We start from the raw sequence: 20,579 nt of genomic DNA, 5'->3' as shown, positions 1-20,579 counted from the left end.
AAAAACATTTCTTAAAATAGCAGATTTCTGAATATAATGGCAAGTCCTTTTTAGTTTGGGAGGACAGACAAGAATCAGCACACATCACTTTAAAAATAAAATACCCTTTAACTAAATACCAGACATTGTTCTCATATGCTTCTCAGTGAATAATGGACACCTTTTAAATATTGAGGAAAGGTATGCTGAAATAATAAAGTTGACATGAGAAAAATATAACAGTGTGTCAATATTCTTACTTTTTAAGCCATGAGAGCTGTGTAGAATCATTCTGTGAACCATAAAAACAATAAATGTTAAGCCCATTGGAACATAGTATAAAGCAGCAAGATGCCACTGCTTTCCAGATTTTCTCCTAGGGCCCTTCTAATCCCATGCCAAAACTAGCAGTAGATCTCTTCCTCCTAATCAACCCAGTGCCTTTTTCAATTATTGTCACAGCTCTTCAACCATGCACCATCCCTTCAGACTTTCACTTCCCACCAGAGTCAGTCAGAGCAGGGTATCCATCAGGATATAGTGGAAGACCAGAAACTACCTGGTTCCACACGAAAAGAAGAAAAAAAAAACAAACAGAAATAAGAATAAAATAAAGGCAAGAGACCCTCTCAAAGTTGATTTGGCAAACCTCTCGGCCTTTTGGATTATTGTCTGGAGGCAAATTCAGAAAATGGACTTGAGGGTTTTCAGAATATTTCTCTAGAGAGCTGGCATAAGAAATCTTAGTTGGAAAGGGGAGGCAACTAGAAGGTGGACTACACATTCCGCACACTCAAGAATGGTTTCGCCTCTGCTCTGGCTATACTTTATTATATGGTAAGTTAATTTACTTATTTCTCTTTTTTTTAGCTGTGAGGAAAAAGAAAGGTCATAGAAATTGAGAAACTTCTACAAAAGCATGGTAAAAGTTAACGGTGGAATGGCATTTATCAAATGAGGGGAGAATTAAAAAGGATACTTTCTGGAATTGGGAGTGAGGATCATTGACTGTCTACTCACAGGAGTGAAAATGTGCTAGGAAAATATGAAGATGATGAAAACTTCTATTCGCAAAACATCAGCCGGATCCTGGATAACTTGCTTGAAGGTTATGACAATCGGTTACGGCCAGGCTTTGGTGGTAAGAGACAAAATTTTAACCTACCATTTCTGTTCTGCTTTCAGTGAGGCTAGAAGAACTAATGGTGAATGACTAAGTGTGTTAACTTTAGCCTGTGTATATTCCTCATTAATAATACTACATGCAAATTATTTGAGTTTAGGATGAGTTTATTTGAGAGTATAAGAACTAGAGGTACTGGAGAATGACAATATGTGTTAACTTCTATTCTGTGCATTTTACTCAATAATAATATGCAAACTTTTGAGTTATTTAAGCCTCATTTTCTCAACCGTTATGAAGGTATCCTTATATAACTTATAGAGTTGATGAATTATCTACCAAGATTTTCTATGAAAATACTTTTATTAGAATTACTTTCACAGAAATTACCAATTATATTAGTCACTATATTTTTATTATAACAATAATTTAGTTCTCTTTCACTTCTTAAATTCCACTGTTTATGAGAAAAACGCTAAACAATATAAGCTTCAGAACTGAAAAACTCAAAAACTACTGCAATTGATCATTTTTGAGGATGAGTGTAGGTTGTAGCTACTGAAAGGGCGTTGTGAGTGAATTCAGTGACATCTGCTCTCATTCCTCTGGCTTTTTCAGGTGCTGTCACTGAAGTCAAAACAGATATTTATGTGACCAGCTTTGGTCCTGTGTCAGATGTGGAGATGGTGAGTCAACTAAGAGTTAAAAAAAAGTAATATCACTTGGGAGGAAATGGGGCTGCATCCCAGATCAACCATAATGGACACCCTTACTATGCCTGGTTCCTGATTCAGGCTGCAGTGTGTGTGCTCATATTGGCAGACCATAGCCATTTAAACAGATTACTGGTTTTAATCATCATCACATTTGATTAAGGGATCTGTCACACAGTTTCATTGAGACTTTTTAAAATGAAACCTTTGTTTCTGTCCTCTTACGATATTTCATACAGAAAATACTGCCACTATCTTTATAAAGTCCTAGTCCATTTGCTGGGTAGAATATGATCCCATTACTATAAACTTATATGAGAATATATATAAAATTTAAAAACATTGCTTTTGCTATATCTTTTTCAGTATACTTAATTAATACAGGAAAGGGACTCATTTGAAAATGCTAAAGCATTTTACCTTTATCATTGCAAAAGAACCAGGAGGTGTTCTTAGGACTCTGTACCATGTACAGATGGCTGTTAGAATCATAGGAGTGTATTTATAGTAATGGCAACAGCAACCTGAACTAGTCTTTCTGAACAAAATGTATCATGATTTCCTTTTACAGTTCTCAGGTAGTCTTTCCTCCTAAAAAGAAAAAAATACTAAAACTTATATAAAATATCTAGATCCATTTTTTAACATCTTTAAAAATAATGTAACACTGGCAAAAAAGGCATTCTTTTTGCAACTTTATTCTTTTTTTATTAATTACCAAGTACAGAAGAATAAAAAGGAAAGGAAAATTGAAATAAAAAAATAGGAGGAAAAGACACAAGAAATAAAAAAAGGAAAAAATATTGTCAAGATCTGAGAGAAAAGAAAGTTAGCATTATTCAGAATCTTCAGTTATTTTGCTATCACTTATTCATTACACTACCAACTAATCACATAATTCCATAATAATATATAATTATATATTATTAAATCTCATTACATAATGGGAATATATTAGATCTCATTAAAGTTTATTTAGAATTTATTCTATCCACACACATACTTTTATGTATATAGTATGCATATTTGTACATGTACATTTAATGTCTATGTGCAATAGAGGCCTAATATACTTTGGGGCATTATTATATGGACATATTGTGTGTCAAAGTTTGTATTTTTTTGTTTTGTCATTGGTTCACACCCAACTGTGCTTAGGGATTACTCCTAGCTCTGTGCTCAGGGATCACACATTATGTGTGCTGAGGACTAAACATGGGTGAATTATGTGAAAGGCAGAAAGCTTTATGTACCCTACTATCTTGCCAGTCTCTCAAATTCTATTTTCAAAATATAGCCACAACTCAAAGTAATAGATTCATCCATAAAGTTGCTAGCATTGTTTTGATGTAATTATATAAGTTGTTATTATCTTTGGCTTCTGCAATTACCTTTACAACTCTTAAGATTTCTTGTCATTTCCTAAGACATAAATTAAAACTCATTATTTCATTATGCTTAAATGATGCTCTATTTGCTTTTACAGTCTGAAGATAGTATATAATAATTATGATGCCAGAGAGTTCGTAAGTCAAATTTAATTGTTCTGGGAACTTTACTGAATGTTGCTCCAAGATACCATTAAGGATACATAAATTACTAAGAGAAAAGGTTGAACGAACTGATGTTAGGATGGCAAACAAAATTAAAGACTAAGGCTTTTCATTTAATGCTCTTCTGAACTTAGGGAGGAAATAAATAGGAAGACAATAAAGAGATCAAAGATAGAAAACAAAGGACAATGCTGAAAGTCAAAGAAGAGGAAAGAGATATGCACAATAAATCTGCCTCATAATTAGGTTAATATGTTACAATATTCAAGAAAAATAATAATGCACTAAAATCAGAGCCTTTTTCAGACACTATTGTCATAAACAGTTTCTTTATCTCCCAAGTATAGAAATGTATATATAAACTAAAAATAAACTGCTCTCAAGTCATATTCACCTGGAATTAATATTATATTTTATCTTAGGAATACACAATGGATGTTTTCTTCCGCCAAACTTGGACAGATGAGAGGTTGAAGTTTGGGGGTCCAACTGAGATTTTAAGTTTGAATAACCTAATGGTCAGTAAAATCTGGACACCTGACACTTTTTTCAGAAATGGCAAAAAATCAATTGCTCATAATATGACAACCCCTAATAAACTCTTTAGAATAATGCAGAATGGAACCATTCTATACACAATGAGGTGAGGTTTTCCATATACTACTACTACTACTACCACCTTTTCTAAATATCTGTTCAGAATGCTAACTGAAAACCCTTTATTCCAATACCCTTAGGCTTACCATCAATGCTGACTGTCCTATGAGGCTGGTTAACTTTCCTATGGATGGCCATGCTTGCCCACTCAAGTTTGGGAGTTGTAAGTTACAAAAAGATTCTGATTGCCAAATAATTAACTCAAAACATAGAACTTTTTGGCTTTATTCACAATTCACGGACTAAAAACCAAGAGAGAAATATTTCTATTGTACATAATGTGATTTCAGGTAAATGATTGCCTAATTTGTCTGTCAATCTTATTAAAGAAAACACAAAAAATTAAAAAAATGTTAGAAAATAAAGGAAAATACATCTATTCATGTGTACCATTTAAAAGCAAAATATTTACTCTGAAAAGTACATATGTAGCTAGTCAGATTAATTTTTTTTATAAAATTTAGATGCTTATCCCAAAACTGAAATCATATATACATGGAAAAAAGGACCACTTTACTCAGTAGAAGTCCCTGAAGAATCTTCAAGCCTTCTCCAGTATGATCTGCTTGGACAGACAGCATCTAGTGAGACAATGAAATCTAACACAGGTAAGAATATGACCAAGTCATGAACATAAAAATGCGATGTTATTCCAGTGCATATTTTTCAAAAGTAAGTATATATAAAAATTTGGGTAATCTTGGAGTGATTGGATTTATAAGTATATGATACAGAGAATTCCATCAAAAAAGTAAGTTAATGTTTCTATCTACGTTTTGTCATATGTTTAAAGATATCTTTGCTTACATATTTTGTTTTTGTTCATTTAAGTGTCCAAAATACTTCTTCACTTTTGCCAGCTTCATTATTGTTTTACATGTCAATTACAATCATATCTGTGCATCTTCCAACAGGTGAATATGTAATAATGACAGTTTATTTCCACTTGCAAAGAAAGATGGGCTACTTCATGATACAAATATATACTCCTTGCATTATGACAGTCATTCTTTCCCAAGTATCTTTCTGGATTAATAAGGAATCTGTTCCAGCAAGAACTGTCTTTGGTAAGTCTTACTTTTGGGTTCTACCTTGATCTAACTCTCAAAGAAAGATTCCTTTGCATCCTTTACATTAAAGGTAAGATTCCTTTACTTTACATCACTCATGACAAGTTGTATTATGAACCAACAATTTGTCTCAGCAAGAATTCTAGTATACTTCCTTTGATTTTCAAGTTTCTTATATAGGAAACCTTTTTATCTTAAAATGTTTTATAGTGGTATTTTTTGTAAGTAAAGAAAGCAAAAAGATAAAACTGACATATAAATTCATAAAAACAAAAAGCCAAAATACTATAATCACTATCAGAACTTATGTTTTTATAGATTCAGGGTAAATAAATGCCAGTTTTGTATAAAATATTTCAGTTATCACTAGTTTCTCGTGGTTAATCCTAAATATTTTATCATAATATAAAATACATTAGTAGCTTTGCTAAAAAGAAAAAAATTAAAAGAGCCAAAACAGAAAATAACCTCTCTTATCTACAGAAAAATTAAAAATATTTTTGAATTTTACTGATGATAAATTTAGTAATTTGAAAGAAATTCTGAATTTAGTAGATGTACAGTTAAATATTAATTTTATTGCTTAAACTCAGATGACTTTCAGCAAGTTATAAAATATACGTTCATATTGACCACTGATTTACACATATATAAATTATGTTTAATAAATCAAGACAAGAAGCATCTGTTAATTGAATATTGAAGTAGTTTTCATAGGTGAGTATTATCCAAGTGGAAGTTGAAGGGCTAGACTCATTGGTAAAGAACTTGACCTTGTATATGTGAAGCTCTGGGTTCAATTTCCAGCATAGTACAATCTCCTATGTACTGCCAGAAGTGGTCCCCAATGATCAAGCCAAGAGTAGTTCCTTATCAGTGTCAAATATGGTAAAAATACATTTTTAACAAGAAAACCTCCCCCCAAAAACAAGTTATAGAGTAGAGGCCAGAGATACAGTTCAAAGGGTGAAAATGCAGGGTGTGACTGTAGGAAAGTCAGGTCCATTCTGTTGAAGACATTAAATGTCATATGGTCCCAAAACAAAACAAAAAAGATGAAAATTTTTAAAGGAAACTGATTTTAAGTTTATTACTAATAGGCCATAAAAGTTTCTTAAGTATGATAAAAATGATCAGCTATCAAGTTCAAGGAATTCTTTATTGTAATAATTTCTCCATCAGTGAACTAGGTTTATGAATTTAACTTATAGTACATACATTAAATCAAGTCATCAACTATTTTGAAGTATTTTAGCTGATACAATTGAATATTAGGTATTGAATAGTACAAAATGATAATATCTGTAATATAAAGAGAATTTATTTAAAAACATTAACATAAGTATTTATATGTATGTAATATCTAATATTCTCCACCAATATTTTATTTGGTGCTTTTTCTAAAAGGTCAACACTAATGCTTCATTTCCTATGCTTTTTCATCTTAGGCATCACAACTGTTTTAACTATGACCACTTTAAGTATCAGTGCTCGTCACTCCTTGCCAAAAGTTTCATACGCTACTGCTATGGATTGGTTCATAGCTGTTTGCTTTGCTTTCGTCTTCTCCGCTCTTATTGAGTTTGCTGCTGTCAACTACTTTACCAATCTTCAGGCACAGAAAGCCAAAAGGAAAGCACAAATTGCAACCTCAACCCCTGTGACAATATCAAAAGCGACTGAACCCTTGGGAGCTGAGATTGTTTTGGTAATTGTCTGTATTTTTGTTCTTCATAATATAGAAAAGGGCAATCAAATAGAGACAACAAAATAGTCCAAGTAAAATTACTTGAGTAAAACATAAATCTGAGTGTGAGGTCAATTTCTTGTACAAATTTACATAAAAATCAGCATTTCTTCATTTGTCTTTGCTTTAGTTTTTGGCATTCATCTTTTATCATTTTATTAGTACTGTAAGACTACAAATTTTCAAAAGAAATGTAAAAAAATAATCCTAGTCTTTTAATATTGCCTCTTAACAGGTTTTCTCATACCAAGGAGGATGAGTAAAGTTGTGGGGAATGTTTCTAATAAGGTCTCAAAAGTCTTCAGAAGACTCCTACTTAAACAGAAAATATTTTGGAGGGTGGGGGACTGGCTATATCCAGCTGTGATTAGAACTTATTAGTGATTCTGTGCTCTTGGCAATGATCAGTGGTCATAAAAGATGCCAGTTATACTTATTTTTTCTCTTCCTCTCTTTTCTTTCGTTATGTGCTATGCCATGTTTCTTATTTCAAGACCATGGTGTGTTTTTTTGTTTATGTGCTTGTTTTTATTGTTTTTTTGTTTGTGATGTTTTGTTTTTTTGTTTGTTTTTTGTGGTGCTTATCGATAAAGCTGGAGTCCTCAATGGATACTTAACACTTCTTTTGATACTGGTGGAGTGTTTCACCTTCTCTTTCTTTTCACCTCCCAAATCGATGATGAGAGCCACTAGAAGGATTCCGCCCATTTTCGGGGTATTAGACTCTTACCCCAATTTATTACTTTTTTTCTTTTTCAGGCAAAACCACGTAACTTGAAATAGCTGGTCTTGCCTCCAGTTAGAGGGGGAAATAAGGGAGGCCTCAAAACCAAACAGGTGCAAGACTACTAAGTAATAGGTTAGATACAGAGGGGACCACATATTCTAGCCACCCTGGGGGTGAGGGAAGAAGAAATGGGAGGGAAGACAAAAAACGGACGGGTAGGGAGAACAATTTGGTGATGGATGGGAATCCCTCCTGATTTTATGTGAATATGTACCTAAAATATTATTGACACCAATATGTAAGCCACTATGATCAAAATAAAATTATATTATAATAAAAAAAATTAACATAAAAAAAAAGATGCCATGGAATAAACCCACGTTCATGAATGCAAGGCAAATGCCCTTACCCCTGTACTCTCTCTGCCCCAGAATGGGCAGTTCAAGAATGTCAGTTTCTAGAAATTCTGAGTTAACTCAAAATTTTTATTTACATGAAAACATCTATGTTAAATTCATGTATATTAATAATTTTCTTTTTATATTAATAATTTTCAATGTGAAGATTTAAAATCAGTGAGAAACGTTCTTAAGATTAATTTCATATTTGCTGTGGTTAGCCTCTGATGCCCACTCGTGTCACTTTATTTTTTAAATAAAAACATTAAAAGTACAAAGGTCACAAATGGGTTCCCACATTAAAATTTCATATGAGCTAATTTTTTAAACAATTAAATCACACCCACTTTTTGAAATAGATCATGGACAAGTATAAATTTTGCCTTTATTACAACCAAATAATAGTAAGTTTTACAAAAACAGGAAAAGTTTTACTCTGAAATAAAGAAATGAAAGCACTTAGGGGAAGAAGAGAATGAAAGCTTCACACAAATGATGCTCAAGAGATTTTAGGCCGACTTGTGATAGACAAATGGGCCAACAGGTTGTGTGAGGTCTTGAAGACTGAGTACTGCTTGGGCCCTGAAGTTCATAGGACCCTGTGGAGTCAGAGACAACCGGGGGTGTACCCAAAAATACTTGGGAGGTTATATGGTACAGGAGTTTAGACCTCGATCAGTTGCATGCCAGTTGCATGCCAGTTGCAAGCTGCTGAACTATTTCTTTAGCCTAACTTAAAAACTAGAAAAAAAAACTGAAAAAAAATTCTTTATCATTGATTTTTCTTTGTTATCTGAACTTTCAGCGATCAAAACCTGAGCCTTACTTAGAGATGTATGTGCTATAGCACTGAAGCACTGAAGCACAATCTAAGTTCCTTCAATACTCAAATCACAGACCCACATGTATCCCTATGAATCCTTACATGTTTGTGATTAAAAAATTGTTAAGCAATATAAGTTATATCTCAAAGAATTATTTCAATTAATGAGTAAACGATGCTTTCTATCAAAAATTCTCTTTAATGTGCCAAGAAATCAGTGTGAATTATTTAAGAAGGAAGACCATTCCGATAATTAAAATATTTACCACACTATATAGATTTACACTCACCACATTGCATAGATATTTTTTTTCTAAATTAGACTTCATTTAAAAAAATGACACTCAGCATACTAGTCTAATAACTTTCTTTTGTTAATGAAAACAGATTTTCATAAAATTATATATTAGTAATGAGAGCAGGAGAGATAGCATGGAGGCAGGGTGTTTGCCTTGCATGCAGAAGGATGGTGTTTGGAATCCCTGCATCCCATATGGTCCTCTGAGACTGCCAAGAGTGATTTCTAAGCATATAGCCAGGAGTAACCCCTGAGTGCTGCTAGGTGTGCCCCCCCCCCCAAAACAAAACAAAAAACATTAGCAACTTGGGAAAGAGACACTTGGAAAATTGATTCCAAAAATTCTTATATCCACAAATTTACAAGGGTTACAAGGGTTCCAGGGTTCAAGAAACCCTTTATAAGGGTTTACCAGAATCAATCCCACATTCCCAATAATTATTTTAAATAAATCCCTTATTAGAAAATAAGATTTAAATATTTATGATATTATTTGTAAGAATGATTATAATATAAACTATTTGTATAAGTATAAACTGTTTTGCATATTGTTTTATCTTATTTGTATAAAATGAAAATAATTTATCTATAAATTTAAGTATAATATTTGAGAAATTAAAATGAAAGAAAACTTATAAGGAACTTTAAGATAACTAATGATTTTTGAATATGATCAATTATCCTATATTGAGATTAATTGATCAACTTCTTGTTACTGAGGAGATAGTAAATGGGGGTGAAGTGCTTGCCTGGCATATGGCTGACCCCAGTTCAATCCCTGAAACCACATCAGGTGTGATCCCTGAACATAGCTGATATTGCCCAAACCCCTTCACCAATCCTTTATTAGCAAATTATTTTTAATTCTGAAATATGTATTACTGAGTAGAACATTTTAAATACTCAGGGAAAACATTTTTCCCTTAGTCTATAACTTAAAGGTGCTTAAATGAGGTAAAATTTAAGTTTTGGTTGTTTATATACACCATCTTCTACAATTCCCAATAATTTACATAGGATGAGCAGGTCCTTATGGAAGATAAATTTGAAATTGCACTTACATAATATCAATGCACTTTTATGCTTACTTATTTTAAAATAAAAGTTGACTTCATTTTTATAAAGAGATATATTTTCCTAAGCCTGACTTCACTTTCCATTTTTTAAGTCAATTAAATAAAATTTTGTTGTTAAGACTAGACTGTATAAAAAATATAACCAACATTTTATAGATGATAAAAATAGATTTCAGATATTTACATTTTATTTATTCATGTCAAAACTTGACTTTCCTATAGATGAATAAACATAAATTACACATTTGTAATTCATATAACATAATGGTATATTATGATTGCGAGATCTTTTATTTTTCTTTCAAATACCATGACATTTAAAAGTGCCTATTCAGTTGTAATAAAGAGCAAATGTTATTTAAGTTGGACATTAAAAAGCAAACCAATATGGTGAAGTATTTGGAGACATGAAATGCTAAGATGTATATTCTAAAGTGCTGACTGCTTCTCAGAAATGATTAGGGAGGGAAAAAGGGAGAGAGGAAGGAAAGGAGGAATAAAGAGAAGAACTCAGATACTTTCAATGTAGTGTTCAAAACCAAAGGGACACACCTAAAACAAAATCTTCAAAAGTACTCAGTAGACAAATTTATCTTTCTGGTTTGGGTTATTTGTCTGTTTTTTGTTTTATTGTTTGTTTTGTTGTTGTTCTTGGGTTGCTTTGCTTTGTTTAATTTTGGTCTTTTTTGTTTGTTTGTTTTCAGTCCACACCCAGTAGTGTTCTGGATTTACTTCTGGCTTTGTATTTTCAGGAATCACTGTTAGAAGTGCTCCAGGGACAATATGGGATACCAGGGATCAAACCAAGTGCCCTGTATTATTCATCAGCCCTATCTTTCTGTTTTTAAGGCATCTATAACTGTAGGCTTTATTTTTAAGCTTTCAGAAGAATATGTCTTCCCTTTTTACAGGAAGATCTAAAAATTAGATCTAAAAAATTCCTTAGATCTAAAAAATTCTGGTCAAGCTAGAGCACAGCTTTCAAGGCACTTGTGTAGACGTGGCAGACCCAGGTTGATTCCCAGCATCCATGCAGTTCCCCCAAGCCAGTCAGGAGTAATTTCTCAGTACAAAGCCAAGTGTAACCTCATGAGCATAACTGAATGTGGCCAGCAAAAAAATCTTGTATTCTATCTTTATATTATGTCCTTCTGACTTCAGAAAACTTGTTATGATCTGAGGTATAGCACATTGCCAATTAAACCCAGTTTTGACCTCTTTGGGGGATGATGTAATAGTTTGCTCATTATGTCTTATTTTTGTTCCACATCTAGAAGTTCTCTGGGTTACTCCTGACAGTTTTAAGAACTGTCAGCATCAGTGCTCAAACCAGGTCTCTGCAAGTCAGGCATGTGCTCAGTCTCTTGCACTATTTCTCCACCCTACCTTGTAATTTTAAAGTTCTAAGTGCTTATTGTTATGTACTTACCAACAAGTCCCCCACTGCCAACACTGGGTATGATTTCCATATTTTACTGAAAGTATGTTATTCTCAGAAAATAATCTACATATAAAACTGACCAAAATTTACTTAGCTCAGATTATAACTATACTGTTGATATAATTTTTCATTCTACCCACAACTCATTTATTGTGTGCCTTTACATTAATTAAATTGTTCATATCATAAATATTTGTTAAGTGATTTTATGTGCTGGATTTTTTAGAAGCATTAATAGATAGCATTAATGCTATCAAGAGGGCATCTTTCTTCCCTTAGAACTCCTTGTGGAGTAGGGAAACAAAGCAGTGAGCCAATACAATGCATAGATTATGAAAAAACTGTGGTAAGAGATATAAAGTAAACTTAAAGAGCCCTATAAGTTTCCTAGCTAGGTCAGAGTTGTTTTTCTGAAGGAAATATTGCCTAAACTAAGATCATAAAGGTAAACTTGACCTTTGTTCTAGAAGCAGTTGCTAGATACTTGGATATACAGACTTAGGTATTTATCTTCTGCCCTCCTTTTCATGCTTGGGATGCCTAGTGCTGTTTTCCATGTTGTTCTCTACTTATGCAAAGAAATATGATGTATGTAATACTAAAACAATCACCTCCTAATTATTGACTAGTATAAATTAGTGGAATTAAGACCATTAGAAACTCTCAAGTGCTTCAGGGAACATGGTGTCCCGTCTCCATGACTATGTTATTTTTTTTTTGAATAATGTACAAGAAGGTGAGATGAATTAGATGACGGATATAGATGGCTAACTCTCTCCCTACATCTTCTATAAAATCCTCCCCAATTTTTCATTTTATACCTCCAAACATCACCAATATGGTTTCTAGACATAACCCTAGCACCACTGATGATAAAAAGGATTCTGATATTTTGAGATTGTCTTTGTCAATGCTTTGCAAGTTCTAACATATGTATAATTAAAATCTGACAGGTTTTTTATTTTTATCCATATGATTCATGTTGTTTTAAAAAATTAAATACAAAATAATTTCTTTCATGTTTCGTTTCCTCTTTGCTAGTTCTAAGTTTTGTTTTGTTTGACCCTTAAGTAGTGCAAACCTGGTTAGCAGAAACCCAAATGTTAATAATATAGTAGACTCTTTCATATTGTATCAAAATTGCTCTAAGTAAGTATGCCCCCAATGTAGTACTCCTTAAATTAAATAATGATTGTCATAAGGTCCAGTTTGACTCAAAGTACCTTTGCAATATGGTGTTACTTAAAACAAAGCAATGCTCTAAAAATACCCAGAGCAGGATGGCACTCAGCAGCAGGGGAGCCCTGGAAAAATTCAAAACCACAGGTGTTCCACTCAAAACAGTGACAGCCCCAAGCTGAGCCCTCATCTGGACTCTGACAAAAGCCTATTTTACCATCAACTGAAGCTGCCTGGTTTACAATGGAGCAGGCAGGGTCTGATGCAAACCTGTAGCTGAACGGATTGCAAAATTGGCTCTCTTTGCATTTCAAAAATTCAATGTGATTCTCCTAAATTGGCGTCCAGTCTTTTCATGCTGCCAATTCCAATTTTCCAGCAGCTGATTATCCAGCATGTGGTTTGCTAGGCCTCTTGCACTTCCTAAATGTACCCTATTTGCTGCCTACTAAAAAGTCCCACCAGTTATTGCTGGGCAGTGGCATATGTGTAATTCTGAACTACAAGTGACTTTCAATAGGCAAAATTGCCATCAAAGGACATGTGATAAGACATGTAGATACTTCATGTTATAATTCCAGAGGCCAGGATGATATTGGTTGACACTCCTTAATATACCATGCTATGCAGAATAGATTTGTACACCCAAAACTTTCTATAGAAAGTATCCACATATGGTTATGAAACCAGGTCCTAGAGCTTAAAGCTATAATCATGGTTTAAGAATCTGATCTTGAACTTCTGAGAGGTACTGAATCAAACTTGTAATACTTAATAGCTGTGTGATATTCGTTCTTAGGTCTTAATTTGCTCATCCTTCAAACAAGATATTAAACTGGCTGGAGTGATAGTACATCAGATAGAACAGATATTGCCAGACCCAGGTTCAATCCCCGGCATACCATGTGGTGATCTGAGCATCGTCAGGAGTTATTCCTGTGTGCAGAGCCAGAAGTAACCCTTGACCATTGCCAGGTGTGGCTCCCAAACAAATAGACAAATAATAAAATTAAATATGTTCTTTCTAGGAATAATAAAAATGATGCAAGCAAAGTACCATGCAATGCTTGTCAGATGTGAAAATTTAAGAAAGGTACTTAAAATGTAATTTAAACAAGCATATTGACATTATAAAAAGCACAACAATCATAAAATTCTTTGTTCATTCTCCTTGCTTAATTAAACTTTTATTTCCCTTGGGTATCAAGCCATACCCAGCTGGACTCAGGGCTTAATACCAGCTCTCTTTTCAGGAAAACCACATGTGATGCCAGGGTCTGGGATGGCATCTAAGGCAAGAGTTTTATCTCATACTATCTTTTTGCCTCTCTATCCTTAAAAAACCTCAGAAAATTCATAAATATTATGAACTATACATTGGTTAAATACTGTATAGCTCTCATGAGAACTTTATGCCTTTAGTTATTAGTTATTTCTCCTGAGAAAATATAGGCACTTCAGAATATGGTAACAGTCAACAGAGAGTTAAGAGATTAAGTAGGAAGAAAAAAATTTATTTACAGCTTATGTTCCCTTTCTCAAATTCTTGGAACAAAAATACTTTCAAGAAAGTGATAATACTTATCAAAATAATGATTCTCCTGAAAGAGCAAAACGTTCCTGACTTTAAGTCATCTTTAATTTTAAAGATAAAATCTTGAAATTTAGGGAGAGTCTTTGACATCTAAGCCAACTTCTTTTCATCCAGCAGAGGACATGCATATGGATTTAGAGAGCGTTTTGAGTTTTCTGTCACCTTAACTACAACTCATCTTTTCAGAGAAATCTAGGAGTAGATTAAGTAAAAGTAAATCCTTTACTTATAGAAAAATGCCATTGTGCTTACATTTTCCATTATGCTTGGGACTGAATGATGCTACTTATTCTAAAAGAACGGTTATTTGGCAATCCTCACTGAGTCATTTGTGACAATATGGCAAAGTCAAGATTGACAACTTCTTTACCACATAGTTTTAAAGAAAGTGGAGAGATTAAATATTGAGTTTTACTTTCAAAATTATGCTTCACAATCATATTTTCCATGATCTTCCCCTTTTTTAACTTAATTTTATTTAATTTTTATTTTTTGGCCACACCCAGTGACATTCAGGGGTTACGTTCAGGTAACCTCTGTCCAGAGGTTACTCCTGGCTATGTGCTCAGAAATTGTTCCTGACTTGGGGGACCATATGGGACCCCATGGAATCGAACTGCGGTCTGTCCTAGCCTAGCACACAAGGCACCTTACCACTTGTGCCACTGCTAGGTCCCCAATCTTCCCTTTTTTTATAAAAACAACAACAACAACAAAAAACAAACAAATAAAAAAAACACTACCTTGTTCCACTTTAGGGAAAAAGGGAGAAAGTAAATCTGTCTAAGGGTTTTCTCTTTCTCCATTATATCTTGATTCTTAGAAATTTTAGGAGAGTAAAATACTTCAGTGGCTCCTTTATCTCCAACATAATAATTTTTGATGAATGGAATTGACATAATTTGCTCTTTCAGGTAAATAATTACTTTACTAGCATGTCTAACCAATAAAATTCTAATTAAAAATATGAGAAATTGAAAGACCTGAGAAAATGTTACTATGTTTATCCTTTAAGTAGAAGCTCGTAATAAAACTAAAATACCACTATTTTGGTCTTATATACATTCTCATGACTTTGAGCACAGGAGTTATCAACTACACAATTTTTTTTTTTTTGATTTTTGGGCCACACCCGTTTGACGCTCAGGGGTTACTCCTGGCTATGCGCTCAGAAATCGCTCCTGGCTTGGGGGGACCATATGGGACACCGGGGGATCGAACCGCGGTCCGTCCTACGCTAGCGCTTGCAAGGCAGACACCTTAACTCTAGCGCCACCTTCCCGGCCCCAACTACACAATTTTTATAATAATTTTTATTTTGACCAAAAATGGATTACAAATATTTCACAGTAATACTTTAGGTACATAGTGACATTGAATCAGGGACATTCCCACCACCAATGTTGTCCTCCCTCCACCACTATTCCCAGAATGCATCCTATATCCCCCTCTTTTACCCCTGGGCTGCCAGTACAAGTGGTCCTCTCTGTGTCTAGCTTGTTGTAGATTGGGTATCGATTGTGTTTTCACTGGCTTTGGTCTGATCATTTTTTATTTTTACTTAATGTTCATATGTTTGGTTTTGGTATCCTTTATTATTTCCCCCTTAATTTGTGAGGTGGAACAAGATAGTTCAAGTTATGTGGGTTCTATTTGAAGGAAGGAAAAAGATAAAATGGGGCAAAAATGAAACAAGCAAAATATGGGAGGAGTCCTTCTAGAGTCTATAAATGAAATTTATTTTTTGTCGAGATCAGCAAACTAGATCCTCTACTATTTTAGACCCCCTTCTACCTTCTCCCAACCTGCATTTTTTATTTATTCCAGTGTCTAGTTCATTTCTGAACCAACAGATAAACTATATAATCAATCTTTGCTTGAAATTCATCCTGATCTAGAATTGACTACATAGACTTATTTTTCCTTTTGGTGAGAAAATTGATTTTACACTGACTTTTAAAAGTACATTGGACTTGAACTCATTGTAATAATTATAATGATTTACATGCTTACTAACTTTCATATCAAGCAGAAAAATATGGGAGTAAAATTCAGAAAAGGTTCTTAGAGTTGCTGTCCCCTGCAGTCCAAATGTCATTACATCGGTGGGTCATTCTGGTCCTGTGGCTTAACCCACATGGGGGAGTTAGCCGCCTCATCCTATTACTGCAGGGTGGCCGGATAAAGCTACAGGAGTCCGTCCATGTGAGCTACATACCCTGCCAGGCAGAAAAGAGAAGTCTTTGCTGCCATGGAGGAAACAACACAGTTTTACAAGAGCAGGGATAATATACAGCAGTGTTTGCAGAAAGATCCAGTAAGGACAACCTGAGCACAAGAAAATTGACTATTATAGGATATAGAGAAGATAAGAATAAGAGAATTCCTATAGTTTCCAAAAGTTGAGGGTGTCTAAATCAAATAGAACCAGAACCTCTTAACTATTTCCAAGACCATACAGATAGTGCGTGTTAGACTTAAACATTACTCCGTCCATGTGAGCTACATACCCTGCCAGGCAGAAAAGAGAAGTCTTTGCTGCCATGGAGGAAACAACACAGTTTTACAAGAGCAGGGATAATATACAGCAATGTTTGCAGAAAGATCCAGTAAGGACAACCTGAGCACAAGAAAATTGACTATTATAGGATATAGAGAAGATAAGAATAAGAGAATTCCTATAGTTTCCAAAAGTTGAGGGTGTCTAAATCAAATAGAACCAGAACCTCTTAACTATTTCCAAGACCATACAGATAGTGCGTGTTAGACTTAAACATTACTGAAAGGGCCAAGATGGTTTATGATGAACCCTTTGACCAACGGTAAATGAGGCATTTTCCTAGAACTTAATTTTATCATCAATGTGATAATACTCCCTTTTAAGACTAACACTGGTTGTTTTAATAACTTCAATGGAACAAAAATTCTAATCCTAGAAAACTATCAAGTTATCTTGAGTTTAATATTCTTTTAAATTTTTCTTTGTTGTATTTTGTGCTTTAGGATGGCATTACACTTGTTGAAATTCTAAGATAAGTGACTTTTTTAATTTCAGGGATGAACAGCCAGCTCACAGGTATTTAAGACATTGTTATTTAATTTGACATACATGAATTTCTTCATATTTTTGATCATCTCCACCAGTTCAAATGTACTACTTTGTGCCTGAGAGAACAACAAACTAAACACACACTTTGTATGTAAAAGCCACAGTTTTGAATCCAGGACTGCTGGTCATCTGAGAACTTCCAGGAGCAATTCCCAACCTGAACATTTCCAGATGTGACCCCAAAACAAACAGAAAACACAAGTGTGTAAATTTGGGAAAGTAGACTGAGAATTCTTTAAGAATGGCATCAATTAATCAAATTATTAGCCTCTTTTTATTTTGGAGTCATAGCCAGTAATGCTCAAGAGTAACTTCTGGCTCTGCACATAGAAATTACTCCTGAAAATACTACAGGGAGAAGGGCTATCTGGGATGCTGGGGATTGAACCCAGGTCAGCCATGTGCAAGGCAAGCACTCTTAACTAATGTATTATCACTCTGGCCCTTTTTAAATTAATATTAATGTCTAAATATCCCCTATTGAAATCCACTCTCGTCCTTGCATTAATTATATGGAGTGGACATTATTTCAGTCTATCTCAGTTTTCTCCAATATTACAGTGCGCAATATAACTTCTGGAGTATGAAGATCCTTGGTACCAATTGCTTATGGATTACATTGCAGGGTGTTAGATACAAGGAAAAAATAGCTATTTTCTGTGCCATATTTCAATGCCCAGAGCCTCCTATATGCAGAACATATGCTCTGCCACAGAGCCATATCCAGAGTACAGAAAAATCTTTGCTTTTTGTTTGGGAGTCTTATCTGGCAGGTGTGGAGGTTTACTTCAAACTCTGTGCTCAAAAGTAACTCCTAGCAGAGCTTAGGGAACTATATAGTATCAGAGATTGAATACAGGCATCCTACAATGTGAAGCATGTTCTCAGCCCATTGATGTACCTCTGCCCCCCAAACCAGGTTTTTTGTTTGTTTGTTTGTTTGGGGGCCACACCTGGTGACACCCAGGGATTACTTCTGGCTATATGCTCAGAAATCGCCCCTGACTTGGGGGACCATATAGGATGCAGGGGTATTGAATCACGGTCCATCATAGGCTAGCATGTGCAAGGCAGAAGACTTACACCCTGCACCACTGCTCCTGTCACAAAACCAGGTTTTTTAAAAATTATATTTTACCCTTTTCTTGGAAAATACCATAAAATATTAAGGGTTTCCTTATAATTTTATCTTATACTATAAGTAATAAATATTTTAATAATGAAAAAATTAAAATATAAATGAAGGATCTCTTATTCTTTGACTAAGATTAAGTATTTATCCTTTTCACCTGGACAGCATCCTGATTCCAAGTATCATCTGAAGAAAAGAATCACCTCTCTAACCTTGCCAATAGTTCCATCCTCTGAGGCAAGCAAAGTTTTCATTAGTTCTCCCATCCTGGAATCAACACCTGTTACAAACCCACAACTCTCCCCAGCCTTCGAAGGTACCAGTAAAATTGATCAATATTCTAGAGTTCTCTTCCCTGTTGCATTTTCAGGATTCAACCTTGTGTATTGGATAGTTTATCTTTCAAAGGACACAATGGAAGTAAGTGGGAGTGTTGAATAGGAAAAGCGGTTCTTTGTTAAGTTCTCATCTGTATTCTTTTAAATCGCATTGAGACTTTTTTTCTGAACACAAAATTATAATTGAAAGTCTGTAACAGAAATCTGAATAAACATATATGGACAAAAATAGGGTATAAGATTAGCCTCATAATGGAAAGTATAATGTTGTTGGAAAATATGAATTTTATGTCTATTTGGGAATAATTTTGTAAAGAAATTTATGATTTAATTAAATACTCTTAATCTATGTCCATCGTTAATTTTTGTCAAACTCTCACTGAGTAGCATCACCATAAAGAAGGTAAAATAAGAAATGTAGACACTTCCAAAGGTTGCCTTAAAATTATTTTATTTTGGCTTAGTTTTCATGAAAGCCACATAGTTGAAATATTTATCAGTAGGCCAATAGCAGCATGTGAAAGACCTTTATGCTTGTAAAGTAGCTTTTATAAGCACTGTAAAACCTGTATTTAACTTAGTCATTTGTTTTTAAGCTTGATATGCTATTTTACCTCAATATAGTATAATATTTGTATACATATGAATTATACATAAATAATAAATTATGCATGCTTATATACCAGCTTACTTGGACTGTAATAGTATTATTATTATCTTGTTAAAACTCCTTTTAAAATGATCACATATCATAATTTCTTGAAATGGTAGAAAACAATGGTCATTGTATAAACAAGACAAATATTTTGACTGTGGCTATATCTTGCATTTTTCACTCTACCAAATAAAATAATAACAAAGATGATATTGTGGTTTATTTAATGTATCTTAAAAGAAATTTTCCTTAAGTTCAGATAAAAAGAGTGGCTACTTCATCTATAATTAGTGCCCCAGTGATTCGCAGAGGAATGATAGGGGACAACTGGATTCTTTCATCTGGTTATAAAATAAGACTTAGTTTATGTTCAATCTTTAATGTCCTTCATGTTTCACTCAACCCACTTTATATTGTAAAATGAATAAAACTTAAAGTTCTAAAGTAAAATATACCAAATACAGTTGTATCATATAACTGTAATTTGAAGAGAACCTAGAATTCAAATATTCTAAGAGTACTCAAGAATAGAAACATTTCACAATACATACATATATTGAAACATTATGTTTTACACTTAAAATTTATGTCAGTGTTTAGTCTATTCCAGGTTTTTTTAATTTTAGCTCAAATACTAGTTCTATGTTAGTATTGAGTCAGAAAAATTATGGTGTTACTTGTGCAAATCATTTCATTATTAGTGTATTATAGTTGAAATCTCATTGAAATTATCCTAATGCTGAACCTAGAAAGTACTATTTTGGTTCTACTAGTCTTATTTTTATCCAAATAGAATGAAGAATTTTACAACCAAACAACTTAACAGTTTAACTGAAACAGCATTTTATTAATGTGAGAAGACTGACCTTCCATCAACTTCCCTATTTAGGAATTATCTCTAAGAACAAATCTCTTCTGTCTCTCCACTTACACAATTCTCATCTGTATGATGGGGTATGGGTGAGAA

At 33.7% G+C, this 20,579-nt stretch overlaps 2 protein-coding genes across 2 annotated transcripts in view; both read left to right on the top strand.

Annotated features, from left to right (window-relative positions):
* GABRA1 (gamma-aminobutyric acid type A receptor subunit alpha1) overlaps window positions 1-20,579 on the top strand; it is a 1,147,113-nt gene that overhangs the window by 946,056 nt on the left and 180,478 nt on the right. The window lies entirely within an intron of this gene.
* GABRA6 (gamma-aminobutyric acid type A receptor subunit alpha6) lies at window positions 494-19,287 on the top strand. The gene is made up of 9 exons (XM_049776067.1): window positions 494-816; window positions 1,002-1,120; window positions 1,721-1,788; window positions 3,791-4,011; window positions 4,106-4,188; window positions 4,490-4,633; window positions 4,940-5,092; window positions 6,544-6,803; window positions 18,785-19,287. Exons 1-9 carry the CDS (start codon window positions 779-781, stop codon window positions 19,058-19,060), a joined length of 1,362 nt encoding a protein of 453 aa, XP_049632024.1. The 5' UTR covers window positions 494-778; the 3' UTR covers window positions 19,061-19,287.

This window comes from Suncus etruscus, chromosome 6, assembly GCF_024139225.1.
Source record: "Suncus etruscus isolate mSunEtr1 chromosome 6, mSunEtr1.pri.cur, whole genome shotgun sequence".
Taxonomy (NCBI): Eukaryota; Metazoa; Chordata; class Mammalia; order Eulipotyphla; family Soricidae; genus Suncus; species Suncus etruscus.
This window is presented reverse-complemented; position numbering and strand designations above follow the sequence as displayed.